This window comes from Bufo bufo, chromosome 4 (assembly GCF_905171765.1).
Source record: "Bufo bufo chromosome 4, aBufBuf1.1, whole genome shotgun sequence".
Classification (NCBI taxonomy): domain Eukaryota; kingdom Metazoa; phylum Chordata; class Amphibia; order Anura; family Bufonidae; genus Bufo; species Bufo bufo.
Genome location: NC_053392.1, coordinates 99,179,582 through 99,192,116, shown reverse-complemented (window position 1 = coordinate 99,192,116; position 12,535 = coordinate 99,179,582). Strand labels below are relative to the sequence as shown.

At 41.5% G+C, this 12,535-nt stretch overlaps 1 protein-coding gene across 1 annotated transcript in view; it reads left to right on the top strand.

Annotated features, from left to right (window-relative positions):
- SNTG2 (syntrophin gamma 2) overlaps positions 1-9,306 on the top strand; it is a 587,738-nt gene extending 578,432 nt beyond the window's left edge. The window contains exon 17 of the mRNA XM_040429903.1: positions 8,719-9,306. Within this exon, the coding sequence (XP_040285837.1) occupies positions 8,719-8,850 (132 nt within the window). The 3' untranslated portion in view covers positions 8,851-9,306. The remainder of the gene's footprint in view (positions 1-8,718) is intronic.
- The last annotated feature ends 3,229 nt before the right edge of the window (positions 9,307-12,535 follow it).

Below are 12,535 nucleotides of genomic sequence, written 5' to 3'. Positions count from 1 at the left end.
TTTTGGCACTATGTCCCATTTGAAGCCCCCCTGATGCACCCCTAGAGTAAAAACTCCATAAAAGTGACCCCATCTAAGAAACTACACCCCTCAAAGTATTCAAAACTGATTTTACAAACGTCGTTAACCCTTTAGGTGTTCCACAAGAGTTATTGGCAAATGGAGATGAAATTTCAGAATTTCTATTTCTGGTAACCTTGCCTCACAAAAATTTAATATAGGTAAACCAAAAATCATATGTACCCTAAAAATAGTCCCAACAAAACTGCCACCTTATCCCGTAGTTTCCAAAATGGGGCCACTTTTATGGAGTCTCTACTCTAGGGGTGCATCAGGGGGGCTTCAAATGGGACATGATGTAAATAAACCAGTCCAGCAAAATCTGCCTTCCAAAAACCATACGGCGCACCTTTCCCTCTACGCCCTACTGTGTGCCCGTACAGTAGTTTACGGCCACATATGGGGTGTTTCTGCAAACTACAGATTCGGGGCAATAAATACAGCATTTTGTTTGGCTGTTAACCCTTGATTTGTTCCTGGGAAAAATGGATTAAAATGAAATTTGAGAATTAAAATTTTTAGCCAAATTTTCCATCTCCATTTGCCAATAACTCTTGTGCAACACCTAAAGGGTTAACAAAGTTTGTCAAATCAGTTTTGAATACCTTGAGGGGTGTAGTTTCTTAGATGGGGTCACTTGTATGGAGTTTCTACTCTAGGGGTGCATCAGGGGGCTTCAAGTGGGACATGGTGTAAATAGACCAGTCCAGCAAAATCTGCCTTCCAAAAACCACACGGCGCACCTTTCCCTCTATGCCCTACTGTGTGCCCGGACAGTAGTTTACAGCCACATATGGGTTGTTTCTGCAAACTACAGAATCGGGGCAATAAATATTGTGTTTTGTTTGACTGTTAACCCTTGCTTTGTTACTGTAAAAAATGGATTAAAATGGAAAATTTGCCCAAAAATTTAAATTCTGACATTTTATCTCCATTTGCCATTAACTCTTGTGGAACACCTAAAGGGTTAACGACGTTTGTAAAATCAGTTTTAAATACCTTGAGGGGTGTAGTTTCTAGAATGAGGTCATTTTTGGGTGGTTTCTATTATGTAATCCTCACAAAGTGACTTCAGACCTGAACTGGTCCCTAAAAATTGGGTTTTTGAAAATTTCAGAAAAATTTCAAGATTTGCTTCTAAATTTCTAAGCCTTGTAACATCCCCAAAATATTAAATATCATTCCCAAAATGATCCAAACATGAAGTAGACATATGGTGAATATAAAGTAATAACTATTTTTGGAGGTATTACTATGTATTATAGAAGTAGAAAAATTGAAACTTGGGAATTTGCAATTTTTAAAAATTTTTTGGTAAATTTGGTATTTTTTTATAAATAAATTTTTTATTTTTTTTTAACTTTATTTTACCACTGTCATGAAGTACAATATGTGACGAGAAAACAATCTCGGAATGGCCTGGATAAGTAAAAGCGTTTTAAAGTGACACTGGTCAGATTTGCAAAAAATGGCCTGGTCCTTAAGGTGAAATAAGGCTGTGTCCTTAAGGAGTTAAGCAATACTGAAATTTCTTCAGGGAACTCTTTAACTGCAGTTCTTTGTTTGCAAAATCAGGTTCCTGTTGAAATTTTTATGTTATCTCTATTTGATCTTTTAATGTATTCACAAGCGTTTCAAGTGTCGTCCTTTCCTCCTCCAGAAGTAGGTGCATAAAGCGGAGGGAGCTGTTTGTAGCCTCCTCCTTGTATGGATAAACTGAGCTCCTGCACCTACTTGCTTGGGTGAGTGTAATCCTCAAGCCGCTGGGAACTATCTTATGTTTAATATATTTCTCCAGGGACTGGACCTCCCACCACAAGGTAATTTGTTCTTTATAGATTTTAGTCAGCTCCTTAAAGGCTACTTTAAAATAGGGGGTATATCTCTTTTGAGTAAATGCCTTCTCTGAGAACACCTCATTGGTTTCACTGAGCCATTGGTTTTTATCCAAACCTGTTGTTAAAAATCCTGCCATGCTCTGATATTTCCAATCAGACTATTCACACAACAATAGGAAACAATGGTCAATTGTGGTTACAAACAAAATGGGTACCCAATATTAGGCAATTAAATAGAACAAAAATGGTGAATAGACAACATCTTTATAGTTTTTATAAACAAAAAATTTTAGGAAACCCGCTGCTACCAATTCTTTACTTAATTGGGAAAGCCACCATCCTAGACCACTAAAACAGGGGATCTCCACAGGCCAATATTTGAGGATGAAAAGAAATAGTTCCACACTTGGGTACTTTAAAGAACAAGCAGGGGATCTTCGTGTAAGATTGCGGGAGAAAGGGTACCCAGACTATATTTTGAGGAAAGCATATCAAACAGCTTTAAAAAGTGACCGCACGGAACTCCTGCATCCTAATGAGGATCATAAAGGTAAGGAGTAAATCCTTCTGTGACATCTAAAAGATACCCCATAAAAGGTTTTATCAATTGTCATTCCAAGGGGGTCATTTATAAAGCAAATTGTGTCTGTGGTTTGGAATATTTGGTAAAGACCACTCAGGAACTCTGCAGGCGGATCGGAGAACATCTGGGCGACATGCGTCACAGAAGGGATACTCCCCTAGCAAAACACATTGATCTCATGCATGGGGGAGACTATCAAAAAGTGAAATTCATGGGGATCGAGGTTGTTTTCCCATTAAAGAGAGGAGGTGACTGGGAAAAGAAGATTTTGCAGAGAGAGACCTGGTGGATATTTGAATTGAAAATGACCCAAGCAAGGGGTCTTAATGAACAACTTTTCTATGGCTGTTATATTTAGGTTTCACTAAGGTCTCCCTCTGCGTATATCCTCTCTGCCTTCTGTGTACATGCTAAAGTTGGAGGATGTATTACCTCATATAAGTCCAAATCTTGTTGTTTTCACCGAATTTGTGATATCATGGGCTTCTGATCATGTGACTTGTGATACTACAGGTCACATGCCAGATGGGACGTGGCTACTGGTCTGTGCAGCTGGCTTTAAAAAGCGCCACTGCACAGATTTTCATGCGCTGCTGCCAAAGACTGCTGCCACAAGCCCGGCTAGACACCATATAGCATCTGAAAACGGAGGGCCTCCCTTTGTGGGGTGGAATGGATGGCGACTTCCAAACTATACCTCTGCATCCAATTGAGCCATCATCTCCACTCTGAAGCTAAGTTGAACTTCTAGTTTGTTTATAAACTGCTGACATATTGTTGTGAGTCCCCTGATGAGTTGGCCCAAGGCCAACGAAAAGCGTTGGAAAAGTTATCTTTATCCATACAAGGGCCTTTTTGTGGTTGTTTACAACCTTTTGATGAAGCTGTCAACTGGCGCGGTGTAGGGACAAGAAGGGACATCTAAGGAGTCAGGAGTAACATGGGGGGTCGCCCCTTTTGATAGTGAGCGTTTTTCACTCCCTGTGTAGGGATAGATAGAGTAATTGAAGTAGGGACTTGTAGAAGAAGAGACCCGGCAAGTGGATCCCCTCCCATCCCTACCTATATCCTAATCAAGGGTCAATTACCCATTACAATTGTTTGCTTATTGTCTTTAATGGACTATTATTTTAATTGGATATTAAAAGTTAAAGGGGTTATCCGAGTTAATATAAAATAAAAAAAAACTCTTAAAACCCATCAGGATATACATATAATTTGGTTAAGCTAGATTTCATCAAGTTAAAACCCATATTTACACCTTTTCATGGTTCTGTCATTGCTGTGTTTACATGCTGAAGTACATGCTGAGGGGGCGTGTAACAACAAAGCCTGAGCTCTGCCTCATGAATATTTCTGGGCGTGAACAACCTGACCTTCCCCTCACCCTGCTCTGCACTTTGCAAAAAAAAAAAAATACACACACAGGGCAGAAGATCTTCCTGTCACATTGCAGCTTTACAGTACGCCACGTGTGTGCACTTAGGGGTAGGTAGAGGTAGATTTTCAAAAGAAACATGTTCCACAAGATCTCCCTACTCCTGAGTGGAGCAGTTCATCCTTACCGCAAAGCTGAGTTCAGAAACTCGAGGTAACAACATAGCGGAGCTGAGTGCGGGATATTGTGGTAATATCCAGCACACAACTCTGCTATGTGGTGACCTCGATATTCTGCATTCAGCTCTGCGGTAAGGATGAACTGCTCCTTATGATTTCTGGTCGCGTTTGCACTCAGGGGTACAGAGATCTGATGGAACATTTTGGGCTGGAAAATCTACCTACACCTAAGTGCGCACGCGCAGTTTCGAGCATGTGCACAAAGTGCTTTTCCCACAGCGCTTCCATGAATTTTTGATAATCAAGTGGATGTGCGCTTGCAAAATGCCGCACAAACCCTCATCCAGCTGATTTCTGTGTGGCCGCATCACTTGCGGTGCAGCCTCTTCACTTCTGGTATAGAGCTGTGGCAAGGTATAGAAATTTTCCCGAACATCGGCAGTGTAGGATAACTAAAGGACGGATCCGTCCTTCCACATGGCAAGCGGATAGATGGATCCATCCTTTCGGTGCATTCGTAGACGGATCCGTTCTTGCAATGCATTTCTAGACGGATCCGCAGACGGATTCGTCTACAAATGTTGTCAGTTGACAAACCGATCGGCAGATCCGGCAGGCAGCTCCGATTACGGAACTGCCTGCCGGATCACACTAAGGCTCCATCCACACGTCCGTGGTGTGTTGCGGACCCGCAACACACCCGCCCGGCACCGCTATAGAAATGCCTATTCTTGTCCACAAGCTGTGGACAAGAATAGGATATGTTCTATCTTTGGCAGAGCTGCGCACCTGAAGATCGGGGCCGCGCTCCGCAAATGCGGCTGCAGACAGCACACTGTGTGCTCTCCGCATCCATTCCGTCACCATGGAAAATGAATGGGTCCGCACCCGTTCCGCAAAATTGCAGAACAAATGCGGACCCATTTGCGGATGTGTGAATAGAGCCTAAGGGTACTTTCACACTAGAGGCAGGATCGATCCAACAGGCTTTTCACCCTGTCGGATCCGCCCTGCCGCTATTTTTCCGTGCCGCTGGACTGCCGCTCTGTCCCCATTGACTATAAAGGTAACAGTGGTGGAGCTATGGCGCAGCACTGCAGTGCACAGCGACCGGCCGCTTGACTAAAAGTACTGGATTTTCATTTTTTATGTTAATTTCACACTAGCGTTAGTGTGATCCGGCAGGCAGTTCCATCGTCGGAGCTGCCCGCCGGATCCGCCAATCAGTGTGACAACTGACAGCATTTGTAGACGGATCCAGGTGCGGATCCGTCTAGAAATGCATTGCCACCTATCCGCTTGCCATGTCGATGCACGGATCCCTCTGGCAGTCTTTTTCACAGTTTTCATGTTCTGCTCATGCGCAGACCGGAAGGACGGATCCGTCCTTCAGTTGTTTTGCAACGCCGGATCCGCACGGCAGCTCCATCGTCGGAGCTGCGTGCCTGCTGGATCCGCCAATCAGTGTGACAAGTGACAGCATTTGTAGACGGATCCAGGTGCGGATCCGTCTAGAAATGCATTGCAATAACGGATCCATCCAGCGGCACGGGCAAATAGCGGCAGGGCAGATCCGACAGGGTGAACAGCCTGTCGGATACGTCCTGCCGCTAGTGTGAAAATATCATTAGCAGTATCTGTATCTAAGCAATATCTATATTATTCAAATATATATTCAATATGGATATTGCTTAGATAAATACATATATTGGTGGCAGATAAGGATTTTATATAGCTGAATAATGATGATGATAATAATGATGGCCAATAATTTATTTATATTTCCCAGGGGGTGTTAAATGTGTACTAGTGGGGGGAGGGGGGGCAGGGCTGTAATAACGATCCCCAGATGCAGAGGGGAACGTTTACAAACTGCCACCTCTAGCCCCAGTGAATGCAGGAGGGAGAAACATACCCTGCTGCAGGAGAAGAGATCGCCTCGGCTCTGGTTTGTACTGCACATGAGCGATCGCATACCAGAGCCGAGGCAGTGACAAGAGCTGGAGGGGGAAGGGCAGTAGAGGCTCTGACGTTTCGTTTACATAGCCTGGCCACTCCCTCAAGCAGGGAGACGGCTGTAAACGAAACGTTATCAGCAGAGCAGGCTTGCTGACGTCGGGGGTCACATGACCCAGAACTGAACTCGCCAAATAGTGATAGATAGGTTATGAAAGCGATTTTAAGAATCTTTCACTGGTCTACAATAAATGCAATTAGAATAGATTTATTTAAGTCGGATAACCCCTTTAAGTGTTAATTGTTACCCACCATTTTTGTTCTATTTAATTGCCTAATATTGGGTACCCATTATATAACCACAATTGACAATTGTTTCCTATGGTTGTGTGAATAGTCTGCCATTTATTCTAATAGATGCTGTAGGGCGGTTATATAGTGTAGCGCGAAGATGGCATTTATAAAAGTCTCCAGTAGGCCAAATTTCTCTAGGGCCATCTACATGTACAGCAAAAGAGTTTTTTTTTTTCTTGAGAATGCCACAGCTAATTTTCACACAACCTATATCATTTTAATCAGCAGGATCAACCCTATCAGGCCTGGTTTAATGGGATGGATCCTGTTGATGGGTGCTAATTTACATTATGTGCTTTCTGTATACTGAGATGGAAATGTGGGGGAGACATTTAGGTTTGTGCAATGTTGTCATTGCGATACAACTTGAAGGCGAAATACAACCAGAGATGAGCGAACAAATTCTGTAGAATCAAAATTCTGCCTGAATTTTTCAAAAAATTCGAATTTTACAGAATAGGAATTTCTTGTGATTCAATTCAAAAATAGGTAGAATCAAAACATACTTAAATCGAATCACAAGAGCGATTCGGATGAATCAGATCTGAATCGAATTTTAGGAATTTCGCTCATTTCTAAATACAACCATTGACAAACTTACTGAGGATAGTCAGTATGACATTTCTAAGGCTTTATTCACGTCTGTGTTGGAATAGTAGATTCCATGAAAAAGTCACATGAAATAATAATGAATGCTGCGTTATTTTGTCCTGTAATATAACCGGCCCCATTGTACTTAGTTGGGTGCATCATGCGATGGATATTCTGTATCTGGGGCTTCGATTCTGTTTTTTTTTTCAATTTGCTCACTGCATTTTTTATTTTGATTTAAATAATATTGTGATTATTGTGTAGAATATTTTTGCGTGCGATTTCATAGCAATGTATGTTTCATAACGCAAACCACATTTTCCCTTCTGCATCATATTGTCTCTTTAAATCACATTTGATACCGTCGCTAAGTAAAGTTTGGTGGACGCTGGAGCCTGTGAATGCACACACCATGGCATAATTTTTGTGTCACAAAGTCACAAGCTCTGGGGATTTCGGCATGCATAGTAACCAGGCGACCACATTATACATAGAGATGTGCCTAAAATATATCTGACATTTGAGATTAATTTCCATGAATAGAATGCCATTAGGGAACACTTACATCAGGCTCTATACATATAGGCTGACATAATGAGATAAACTGCGCCTTAAAATAAATATTTCCCAAGTAAAATGAAAGTCTGCAATATAAATGAAAAACAAACAGAAATGCAATACAGAAATTGTATAACTATGGCAGTATTAAACTTGGTCATGGCAGTGCATAATGATATGTAAATGACTGATGTTAAAGTCGAGTTCCTGTCAAATTTTCAAAATCAGTGAAATGTATATTAGCTACAGGTGGGATGGGAATTGGCAGACCCCCATTCTAGTGATGGGACCTACAACTACTAGACATTTATGGCCTGTCCATAAACGTTTTGAATGTGTGGATAAAGCTCTTACTATATCACTCAATAACATGACACTGGCCCTATAGGAAACCACTTTAGGGGGTAAAAATCAGGGAAGGCTCTAATGTTTAACACTCAATGGGGTCATTTATAAAGATTGGTGGTCTTGACATCCCTCTGTGCCGCTGGAGGAAGTGCTTAATTTATGACGAGGCGCATCCTCCGGCAGTCTGTGAGCCCAGAATGAAATCTACTCCAGCTTGTAGATAGCATAGATTTCAGTCATCGGTGTAAATGATGATGAATCTGGAGAAGATGATGGTCCTGCCCACAGTGCTCCATCACCATGCCTCTTTTCCAAAAGTGTTGTGGGGAGTGTAAAAGTGCCATCTGCCCAAAAATGATTGTGCAAGTGGCGTTTAAAAAGTCGCAAACCTGGGGATTGTTCAATGAACCCTGATGTATTTTGGTACATTCAAATAGTTGATTATGTAACGGAAACAGTATACAGCAGTATAGGAGTTCCATGGTCTACTGTCTTGGGTTGAATTTAGACAGGAATGATATAAATGTCTTTGGAACTCTCATAGAAGTATATGGCGCATACTGGGAGTTGTAGCTAGATTGACATACATTGTTAGTATTTATCATGTTTCTAAAATTCAAACCCTAACCCCTTGGGTAGTAGTCATTTTCTCCTCACTCTTGAGTTGGAATCTAAGGGCTGGTGGACGTTATATAAATATGTGAAACTTCTAGACAGTGGAGATTTGGATTTGCAATTTGTAAAAGTTCAAAAAGTTATTCAATCAAGTAAACATACAGATTTTCATTGGAGTTTTCCTTTATTCAAATCTCTGTCATTTTGTTTTCATTTTCTTAATTTTTTAATATTTATTTTATGTTTTTGTTTTTTCAGGAACTGGAATTTCAGGATCTCACTGGTGTTTTACATTGCATTCACTCCTTCATTGCTGCCAAGGTTGCATCTATGGACCCCACATTTATAAACAGCCAAACTGTTTCGAGGAAATACATTTACAACACGTGAAGAACGAGTATGGAGACATATTATTTTCTTAGAGGGTTGAGATTTCATGCACAAATTATTTGGGATAAAAACTTTCTGAATCAAACATAAACTGCCCCCCCCCCCCCTCCCATCTGTCTACATGAACCCAATGTACATTATACACATTCACTTTATTTTTCATTTTAATGTACGTCACTAAATAATCTAAAGCACATTTTCCTATTTCTTCTATGGAAAAGGACAATGAAATAGCACTTTAAGAAACATTTTCCAGGTTGTCTTAGGAGCTGTATATACACAGTGAAGCAGGGCTAATGCTGGAGGGTTTCGTTGTACATAGCCTCATAGCATGCATATTACAGTTTAGAATTTTCTTTACTTAGGAATTTAAACCCTACGATCTGCTGTGAGCAGCTTTAATGTAATATTCTGTTAATAAATTCTTTGGTCCTACCAAATGTATTTATGAAGGAATCATACAGATGGTCCAAGTATTTATGTATTTTGATAAGCTATTGCATACTGTATAATTCATCAATGTGTTATAAAATTCATGGACAATGCAAATTCTTATAAATATTTAATTGACAAAATTTTTTTATTAGTGTCCTGTTTCTTTTCTTATTGTATTTGACACTGTTGTATTATTTGCAAAGAGTATAAGTAGCCTGTAATAAGATGAAATAAGATGTAATGCTTCAGGTTTACAGCAGGGGGCAGCAGTTGCTAAACTGTTGCATTCTTATTTATTTATCCTAAAGTTAAACTGGTGTAAAGTAGAACTGGCTTAGTTTTCCATAGCAACCAATCAGATTCCACTTTAAATTTTTCAGAGCTCCTTTGGAAAATGAAAGGTGGGATCTTATTGGCTGCTATGGGCAACTAAGGCAGTTTTCCTTTACACCAGTTTTGATAAATCTCCCCCACTATGTCATCAGAAAATCCTCTGTTTAAATCATGTTTTAATGTAGGCAAGTTTTTTGTTTTTGTTTTTTAATATGTCAACACATCCTCCTGTTCTGTACAGGTAACCTTTAAACAGTCATTTCATTATCATCATAGACAGGATTACAATGATGGATAACACAGCATCCATCATTCACAATAGGTGAGATAAGATAACAGCTTATCTACTCCTTCCTGAACTCTTTAGAGGTCGCAGAGCATGCCTAGAAAAATCTCAGCATATATTTTAGGCTTAGTGTTCAGTTTTAGTATTTTTAAATATTGATAGAGACATGGAAAATAAAATAAAAATCACCCAAAATTTGATAAAAATATTTAACATAAAAACTTGATTTAAACAATGAGTCATTTTCTGGTGACACATTCCCTTTAAAGGGGTTCTGCACTTTCATTTAACTGATGATCTATCCTCTGGATAGATCATCAGCTTCTGATCGGCGGGGGTCCGACACCCGGGACCCCCGCCGATCAGCTGTTTGAGAAGGCAGCGGCGCTCCAGCAGCGCCGCAGCCTTCTCACTGTTTACCGCCGTGCCGCCGGCCCACTGACGTCACGCCTAGTATCAACTAGCGTGGGCGCGGCTAAGCTCCATTCAAGTGAACAGAGCTTAGCCGCGCCCACGCTAGTTGATACTAGTCGTGATGTCAGTGGGCCGGCGGCCCGGCGGTAAACAGTGAGAACGCCGCGGCGCTGCTGCAGCGCCGCTGCCTTCTCAAACAGCTGATCGGCGGGGGTCCCGGGTGTCGGACCCCCGCCGGTCAGAAGCTGATGATCTATCCAGAGGATAGATCATCAGTTAAATGAAAGTGCAGAACCCCTTTAAGAATACAGTTTTTATGCACTTAACCTGTTATGGCATATGAACATGGCCTCGCTCTTGAACTCCTTTATTAGCCAGTGCCATAAGGCTAAATGAAAGAGCGGCTTTCACTCTAATGATAAAAGCCTAGACTAACAAAAATGTGTAAGTGGGTGAAACTGTGATATCAGTGATATCATCAAGGAACCAGATCTGCAGAGATCAGCTGATTATTGGAATATTCTGTTTTTGGAGAAGAGGCCACAAAAAAGGGCTATAACACCAAAATAAAGTAAAAAATGAGAGAGAGAGAAATTGAGAGAGCAACTGACTAGCATTCTACTCTGGATTTCCGAGCAACATATATGCATTGTCTGGGGGTACTCTTTCTCATTATGGAGAGAGCCTAGTATGTGTATTATGTGTGCTTAGTATTGTAGGCCAGTCTACTCTTCTCCTGAGAGAGAGATTGAGGGAGAGAGAGAGAGAGATAGAAAGAGAGAGAGAGATTAAGGCCTCATGCACACGACCGTTTTTTGGGTCCGCATCCGAGCCGCAGTTTTTGCGGCTCAGGTGCGGACCCATTCACTTCAATGGGGCCGCAAAAGATGCGAACAGCACTCCGTATGCTGTCCGCATCCGTTGCTCCGTTCCGTGGCCCCGCAAAAAAAATATAGCATGTCCTATTTTTGTCCGTTTGCGGACAAGAATAGGCATTTCTACAATGGGCCACCCGTTCCGATCCGCAAATTTCGGAAGGCACACAGGCGGCTTCTGTTTTTTGCGGATCTGCGGTTTGCGGATTGCAAAAAACGGAACGGTCGTGTGCATGAGGCCTAAGACAGATTGATAGATTTATTTTAACGAACTTTGGATTCAGGTAGAATTGATTCGTACCCAAATCAAATAGTTTTGGCCAAATAAGACCCAAAAAGAATTTTTGTAAATTTGCTCATCTCTAGTGAATAGAGTATATGGCACATTTCAGGAAATTACACCAAACCACAGAAATATCTAATAAAACCTAGTAAATCAAAAGAAATAGCAATGACTTACCCTGAACATGATGAAGTGTGGGTATGCGGGACAGAGGAAGCAGATATCTTGGCGCACTTGTTGCTTTAAAAGCTAATTTACTTTTTCTATTTATTCCAATGGGACTAAGGCCCCTTTCACACGAGCGAGTTTTCCATGCGGGTGCAATGCGTGACGTGAACGCATAGCACCCGCACTGAATCCTGACCCATTTATTTCAATGTGTCTTTGTTGCGCGAAAAACGCAGCATGTTCTATATTCTGCGTTTTTCACGCAGCCCTGGCCCCATAGAAGTGAATGGGACTTCAGTGAAAAATGCATCGCAACTGCAAGCAAGCACGGGTGCGATGCGTTTTTCACTGATGGTTGCCAAGAGATGTTGTTTGTAAACCTTCAGTTTTTTATCACGCGAGTGAAAAACGCATCAAAACGCCTTACACCCGCGCGGAAAAAACTGAACAACTGAATGCAATTGTAGACAAAACGGACTGAACTTGCTTGAAAAATGGTGTGAGTTTCCCTGAACGCACCCTGAACGCATCCGGACCTAATCCGTCACGCTTGTGTGAAAGAGGCCTAACACTGAGGCTTTCATAGGAAGCAAGAAAGTAAGATGTGGGATCCAGAGAGCTTGATCGGGGATCATGAAATCTAAAAGTCTATAGTCACAGAGGCTGAAAAGCATCATTAGATTGCCAGGTATGTTTGGTAGACAAACAATCATGTATACCACCACACAAAAGATTCTGACAATTTCTCTTTAGAGATAGGGCCATTACTTAGCATGGAGAAGAGAAGGCAGCCAGCAACCACTCGGACCTCAAGGTCTGATGCTCCAAGGCCAGCAGAACTAATGCTACATAAGAACTACTTCTGCAGAGAAAAGGTTCACACATACCATA